General features: G+C 43.2%; 1 protein-coding gene across 1 annotated transcript in view; it reads left to right on the top strand.

Annotated features, from left to right (window-relative positions):
- Window positions 1-6540, top strand: part of nxnl1 (nucleoredoxin like 1) — a gene marked incomplete at both ends in the record, with an annotated part of 9068 nt that extends 2528 nt beyond the window's left edge. Inside the window, 4 exons of the mRNA XM_080842424.1 lie at window positions 152-534; window positions 3073-3185; window positions 4139-4464; window positions 6180-6540. Coding sequence (XP_080698550.1) covers window positions 152-534; window positions 3073-3185; window positions 4139-4464; window positions 6180-6540 — 1183 coding nt within the window. The remainder of the gene's footprint in view (window positions 1-151; window positions 535-3072; window positions 3186-4138; window positions 4465-6179) is intronic.
- Between the last annotated feature and the right edge of the window lie 1413 nt (window positions 6541-7953).

Genomic DNA, 7953 nt, shown 5'->3' on the forward strand with positions numbered 1-7953 from the left:
TGTGTGTGTGTGTGTGTGTGTGTGTGTGTGTGTGTGTGTGTGTGTGTGTGTGTGCGTGTGTGTGCGTGTGTGTGTGTGTAAGAGTGTAATCTTTTTTTTGTTAATTAGTTTAGCTATTATTATTTATTAATCACCTGTCCTCTTGTGTCAGAGAACTGGGCCTGATGTTTGAGGTGGAGGAGGTTCCCACCGTGGTGGTCGTGCGTCCGGATTGTTCCGTGCTGCTCGCCAATGCCATCACTGAGATCACGGAGCTCGGCCCCGACTGCTACCGCAACTGGCAGGAGGCGTCCGAGATCATCGACCGCAACTTCGAGCTGCACGAGGAGTTCGACGAGAACAAAACCCGCAGCTTGACCGACCCGCTCCGTCGGATGAAGTACAAGGTGGAGGACGAGAAGAAGAAGAAGAACAAGAACAAGAACAAGAAAAAAAAAGGTTTTCTGGGAGGAGGAGGAAGAGATGAGGAGGAGGAAGATGAAGGTGAAGTAGCAAAGGATGAAAAGGACTACAGGGCAGAGAAGAGCCCTTGGGGTTAACCATGTTGATCGTTATAGGCCTGCACTACTCCCTCAACATAGTCAGGAGTGTGTGTGTGTGTCTTTGTGCGTGTGTGTTTGTGTGTGTGTGCTCCTTTAAAAGAGTCGGGAGAAGTGTGTGTGTGTGTGTGTGTGTGTGTGTGTGTGTGTGTGTGTGTGTGTGTGTGTGTCTGTGTTTGTGTGTGTGTGTGTGTGTGTGTGTGTGTGTGTGTGTGTGTGTGTGTGTTTGTTTGTGTAAGTGTGTGAGTGTATGTGTGTGTGTGTTTGTGTGTGCCTGTGTGTGTGGTTGTGGGGGGGTGTGTGAGTGCTCCAGAGAAGTGACTGACTGTTTGATGCTAATGCTTGAAACCACACCAGAGAACAGTTGTGCATTCATGACACGCATGGAAATTCAATAAACATTTTTTTATTAAAATTAAAATGAATTAATTTCTTTTTAACTCCCAAACATATCTGTTGAGAATCTACTTCTATAATTGTGCAAAAGGTCAAATGACGCTTGGTTGATTGATAGCAATTTACAACAATCTTCATATTGTAGTCAATGCACTGTATGTGAAAATATGATTGATTAGCATGGGAGTGCTTTTGATTGATTGATTGATTGATTGATTGATTGATTGATTACGTTTTTGGTCAGGGGGTGCACAGAACCCTGAGGCAAGAAGCTTCCTAAAATGTACAGTGTGTAAAGGTTTTGAACCCCCCCGGAGTGTTACTTTACCCCCCACCCCCCCTCTATATTTAACACCTTGACCACAAAACTGCTGCTGATTGTTGTTGTTGTTGTTGTTGTTGTTGTTGTTGCTGCGTGTCTGACTGGTGGTTAAGGAATAAATGAGGTCAGGTGGCGTTGTGGTACTGTGTGGTCTGAGTTGGGGGGAAGGAAGTCAGGGTTCAGGCTGATTAGTGCTGAGCCTGTTGATTATGTAAGGCTGCTGCTACTTCTGCTAATGGCTAAACCCATCAGCACTCACAGGCTTGCAGACGTCTTGTATGTGTGAGTGTGTATGTTTGTGTGGGAGTGTGTTTGTGTGTGAGTGTGTGTGTGTGTGTGTGCGTGTGTGTGTGTGGTGTGGCCCCTTGATGTGTTGCAGTACTGCTTGAGCTTTTTCCTGATGTATAGGCAGTTTTGAAATTGAATTTAATTGAATTTGTAAAATGTTTTTTTCTATAATACATTTTCTACAGATAAAATGGATTGGTTAAATACTTCATGCTTTAGATTTTTTGCTTGTTTGTTTGTTTGTTTGTTTATCTTACTTCTGTAGTGAAGACCACATCTGTGTTGATTGCAGTAGAGATGGCGTGCCAACTGTTTTCTTTTTCTTCTTTATTTAATTTCATGCAAAGTGATCAAACTTGATAAAATAAAATGTTTCAATGGATCAATAAATATTTTTTTTTCTCCAAATCTGACACTCATAGGCCTTGACTCATTTTTGTGAACAACGTGTTAAGAGAAAATATTTATTGATTGTATACCATACCTCCTCGACACTACTCACGCACACATACTCATTTTTTCAATCGGCACTTCACACACACATACACTTATTTATATAAGTGAGAAAAACATTACAAATATGACTTCGAAGAGGTAAATTGCCAGAAACATAAGGGTAAAACCATGAATACTGTTTGTGACGCTTGTAACTGACATAAAGTCAATATCGGTTTAATATTTTAATATTTTACATACATCCATATGGTTGTAGCCTATTAATGGGTAGATCCAGCAGACCAGTACACCTGTCTGTGTGACAACAACAGGGACACTGAATAACATAATAACAGGAGCACTGTAGGACTCCATGAACACGCTGCCACCTTGGGTGTCTCGCCTTGGAGGTGTGAGTCTTCTTGTCCTCCTCTACTGATGAGTGTGCCTTGTTTGTGCGCTCAATTACATGCTGAAGCCACCATTGCCCCCTCCAATCTCTCTCTCTCTCTCTCTCTCTCTCTCTCTGTCCCTCTGTCTCGATGTCTCTCTCTATCTATCACTCCCTCTCTCTCTCTCTTTCTGCTTAAGTGGATTATAGCAGGACTCATGAGTAGGGGATTAGTGTTGGGTGCTGCTGGGTGAGAGGTGTGTTGTCTGTGTGCAGGAGGAGGCAGTGGGAGCCGCTGACAGGGTCTCTCATCTTCTCTCTCGTCTTACGGCTGAAGGCTCACATTCACCTCTCATCATTTTTACCATCGTAGACAGACTGAGAGAGAGAGAGAGAGAGAAAGAGAGAGAGAGACATCGACGGGGAGAGAGATCAGAGGGGGCAAGCCATTTGATTGACAACAACAGGTGCAAAAAGTGCACCACAAGAAGAACCCTTTTTTTTTTCCACTTTTTTGGAGTAGGACAGAAAGGCGTTGCCTGCAAGAGGAAACAAAGACAACAGGAAACATAATGAATCACTGCACGGACAGAATGCTAAACAAGAGACACTTGTGGAGGCACTGGTGCTAACATCACTCCTTCTTCCTATCAGACATCGAGACAAGACACTGACATTCGTCGCCCTCTTCTCCCCTCCAGTGTACCCCCCTCCCCCTCCACTGGTTGGAGACCCTCTTCTCCCCTCTTGTCCACCAACTCCCCCCTGCCCCAAAAGTGCATTCTGTCTCTGGAAAGCAAACAACCTCTCTCTGGTAAGTGAGTAGCTCTGTTTATGGTGCCTCGGGTTAGCATTGTGGACTAGCCTAGCGCAGTTCTGGCAAGATGGTCGCTCTACAGCTCCTCTCCTGGGGCTTAAAGGCAAATTAGATTAGAGTCTGTAACCATAGTTTGTTGCTGGTGTCGACACTCACAAGTTAGAATGTGAAGAGTCTGAAGACCAGTCCAGGGTTGTATTAATGTAGTATTTGAACACACAATGTATGTAGAATATGAAGTCTGAAGTCTAGTCCAGGGTACTATTTATGCAGTATTTGAACACATACTTTATGTAGAATGTGAAGAGTCTGTAGATCAGTCCAGGGTAGTATTTATGTAGTATTTGATCACACAATTTATGTAGAATATGAAGAATCGGAAGTCTAGTCCAGGGTAGTATTTGAACACACAATTTATGTAGAATCTGAAGAGTCCGAAGACCAATCCAGGGTAGTATTTATGTAGTATTTGAGCACTCACAAGTTAGAATGTGAAGACTCTGAAGTCTAGTCTAGGGTAGTATTTATGTAGTATTTGAAAACACAATTTATGTAGGATGTGAAGAGTCTGAAGACCAGTCCAGTAGACTGTACTGTAATCATAAGTAGTATCATCACACACTGCACTGTACTTCAATGTGGATCAATGTCATGTAAATGTAAAGCAGGCTAATGTTAATATGAGGTAAAGGTCGTCTGACGCTGCTGTTCTACTATCAATTCAATTTCAATTCAAAGGCTTTATTGGCATGACTGCATACAATACAACGTTGCCAAAGCCTGTTTACATAAAATGTACAATCACAATTAATACAAATAAATAATAATAATACAAAAAATGAAATAAAAAAGTCATAGATAGTAACAATGTGGTATATAAACATATAGCAGGTTAATTGTCAATTATTAAAAAAATAAATATTGGTTACTATTTATGCAGAGGCTTTTAGGCCATGGACCTGTTTCTGGGTAAAGTTCTGGTGAAGAACAACTGGGACCGAGACGAGTTGGACACGGAACGTGAGATCATCATGAAGCTGCAGAACCGGATCCTCATGCTGTTCTTCGGATCGGGGGACTGCGAGCGATGCCAGGACTTCGCCCCGACTCTCAAGGACTTCTACAAGCGCTTGATGGACTCATTCTACATGGAGCGGGCGTCCCAATTGGTTCTGATCTACGTGTCGCTGGACACCTCAGAGGACCAGCAGGACAAGCTGCTGAAAAAGCTGCCCAAGTGGTGCCTGTTTCTACACCACAACGACCCCTATAAGAAGTATGCCTGGAAATCTCTCTCTCGCACTCTTTGTGTGTGTGTGTGTGTGTGTGTGTGTGTGTGTGTGTGTGTGTGTGTATGCTTGAGCATATTTATCAGATGAGAGGGTTTGTTTGCATGTTTGTCTGTTATGACTTCTGCATGTGTATAAGATGAGAGAGTGATCTTGGATGTAAAGGTTTGTGTGTTTTTTATCTGTGGGAAAGAGATCAACAAAAGAGCTGCCTTAATGCTATCCTGTAGTCTACGAGGCCCCCTGCAGGTGAAAAAGTGTATGTGCGCACAAGAAGGAAGGAAAATAATGACTTATTAAACTAACATTATAAGTCATGTTACCGTGGCTTTGAATACTGTAGTGTGCATGTGTGGATGCCTGTGCAAGTGTTTGACACAGAAAGGAAAATAATAACATGGATCACTAACATTTATACTTTACAAGTCCATAGGAAGGAACATAATAACATTTATACATTACAAGTCATGGGAAGGAAAATAATAACATTTATACATTACAAGTCATATGAAGGTGGCTCTGAATAATGTTGTGTGCATGTGTGAATGCTTACGAAGAAGAGGGAGACACATCACCCCATGCAGTTGCATTGTTCGATGTGCTGCATTAAAATGAAAGGTTTGAATGTGTGTAATTTGCGTCGAAATGGACGTCATGTGTGACGAATGGGGCTATTCCTCCTCTGCATGAATGGAATATTATCAGCTATCACCTGTTTTGTATTGTTCTGACTTGTGTGACAGGTTCCAGCTTGAAGGACAGAGCCTGTGTGTGTGTACGTGTGTGTGTTCGTGTGTGTGTGTGTACGTGTGTGTATGTGTGTGTGTGTGTGTGTGCGTGTGTGTATGTGTGTGTGTGTGTGTGCGTCTGTGTGTGTGTGTGTGTGTGTGTGTGTACGTGTGTGTTTGTGTGTATGTGTACGTGTATGCCCATATGCCATTGCAAAAGACAGAGCCTACAAGGGATTTAAACTTATACTACAGTGGTACTACAGTGGTCGTTCAGGGTACATAGTGGGACAGCTTGTGTTAACATCCTCTGACTTTAGTGAGTGTGTGTGTGTGTGTGTGTGTGTGTGTGTGTGTGTGTGTGTGTGTGTGTGTGTGTGTGTGTGTGTGTGTGTGTGTGTGTGTGTTGTGTGTGTGTGTGTGTGTGTGTGTGTGTGTGTGTGTGTGTGTGTGTGTGTGTGTGTGTGTACGTGTGTGTTTGTGTGTATGTGCACGTGTTAACATCCCCTGACTTGAGTGTGTGTGTGTGTGTGTGTGTGTGTGTGTGTGTTCTTACAGCTTGTGATAACATCCTCTTGTTGTTGTTGGATGTGTTGAATTATTAAATTGTCCTGTGTCTTTCATGTGTACATATATAACTAAACCTAATGTTAGTTATACTGTGTGTGTGTGTGTGTGTGTGTGTGTGTACACGCCCCCCTCTTCACTCTTTCCTCTTCCATCCCCCCTCTCTCCTCTCTCCTCTCCCATCTCTCACCTCCCCCCTTTCTCATCTCCCCTCTCATTTCTCTCCCCTCTCTCCTCTCCCATATCTCTCCTGTCCCCCTTCTCCTCTCCCTTCTCTCTCCTCTCCATTCTCTCTCATCTCTCTCCCCTCCCCTCTCTCCTTTCCCACCTCTCACCTCTCTCCTCTCCCCTCTCCTTTCTCTCCTCTCTCATCTCCCCTGTTTCCTCTCACCTCTCTCTCCTTATAGGGAGCTGGGCCTAAGATTCAAGGTGCAGGAGATTCCCACGGTGGTTGTACTGCGTCCGGATTGTTCCGTGCTGCTCCCGAACGCCGTCTCAGAGATCTGCGAGCTCGGCATCGACTGTTTCCGCCGCTGGCAGGAGGGGGCAGAGGTCATCGATCGCAACTTCGAGATGAACGAGGAGTTTGACGACAAGAAGATGCGGAGTGTCACCGACCCCATACGCAAGCTCAAGTACAAAGTGGAGAAGAAGAAGAAGAGGAGGTGGTTCCTGGGGGGATGGGGAGGTCATGACGATGACGGGGATGAGGAAGAGCAAAACGGAGACGTTAATGACAAAGGAGACTTTAAGGGGCCTTGGGAGTAAGCCACATCTTGGGAAAAGGCAGGACCAGTAATTTCAATGTCAATCAGCCCAGGCATGGTTTTTGATTGGTTGCTCCTTGAACTTGTGGCGGGGCAACCTAAAAGGATGAAGACTTACAGGTTTCAGTGGCCATACAAGGGCTATATGTTACATATAGTGGACTAAAAGGGCAAGGACTTTCAGGTTACAGTGGTAACAGTGACCATCCAAGGGGTATGGACGTATGGACATATGTTTCTTACATTTTCCTTAGCCCAAATCACAGTGAGCACACGCATTTGTAAAAAAAAAAAAGAAAGGAAATTTAAAAATAAAACTACAGCACACAGACATACAGCGCTGACATAGCCTGATGCATAAGGTACTGCAAGAAAGACTGTTCATGCACTACTTCTAGGTATTTATTGTATAACTATCTACAACAAGAAGCAGAAAAATTGACTTTTATGGAAACTTTCATAGGTGTCGATAATGGGCAGATCCATTCTGTTATAACACAAGCTCAGTTTATGTGACATTTGTGTAATAGGCCTATTTCACTGACATGACAGCTGTTAGACTTATTACAGAGATGTGGGGAAAACCACTGACTTAGTCTGAGCCTGTTGTGTGCCTTGATCAGGCATTGGTCTACTCCTCAGTGCAGTGGTCTAAGAAAAGGAGGGAGGGTTCAGACTCATTAGTGCTGAGCTTGTTGATTTTGTAAGGCTGATGCTAACGGCTAAGCCCATCAAGTCTTGAGCCTAGCTAGCTTTTTTGTATTACGTCACTCTCAATTCTGACAATCGTCATATGTGTTTTTAGGCTACATAGGCCTATAAAATGGACTGGTAGAGTCTTTACATTTGGTCACCATATTTTTACAGGCTTTTCATAATGCTCTATTCTATTGTGTTTATGCTGTTGTTTATTGTTTAACTGTTTATCATGCTGTCCTAGGTGATCTGAACATTGAGAAATAAAATGTAAACCTAAAACGTCATTCATTGAAGTTATCTATATAATACATTGCCTAGTAGGCCTATTCATAACAATTCATAATTCAATGTAAACCTTATACATCATCATTTGAAGTTATCTGTATAATACATTGCTCAGGTCTATTTATAACAATGCACATTAATTGGTATGCCTAGTATGCCTACTGATAACAATGCACATTAACAACAATCATGTTATAACAAACACAGTAGTGTTGTGCTATTAAGGCATAGGGAATTAGAATTAGGAGATGCAACAGTAGCCGCTAATGTTTTTAACACGTCTGCAATCTCTCAGTGCAGATACTGGTCGACCAGTAGGCTATAGGCCAGCCTTGATGAGTTTGGACCAGACTAGACCAGGCAAGGGCTATGCAGAGTGGCGTTTCTAGCTGTTGAAGAGCTCAGGAGCAAAGTCACGTCGAAGGTAGAT

Source organism: Sprattus sprattus (assembly GCF_963457725.1).
Source record: "Sprattus sprattus genome assembly, chromosome: 1".
Classification (NCBI taxonomy): domain Eukaryota; kingdom Metazoa; phylum Chordata; class Actinopteri; order Clupeiformes; family Clupeidae; genus Sprattus; species Sprattus sprattus.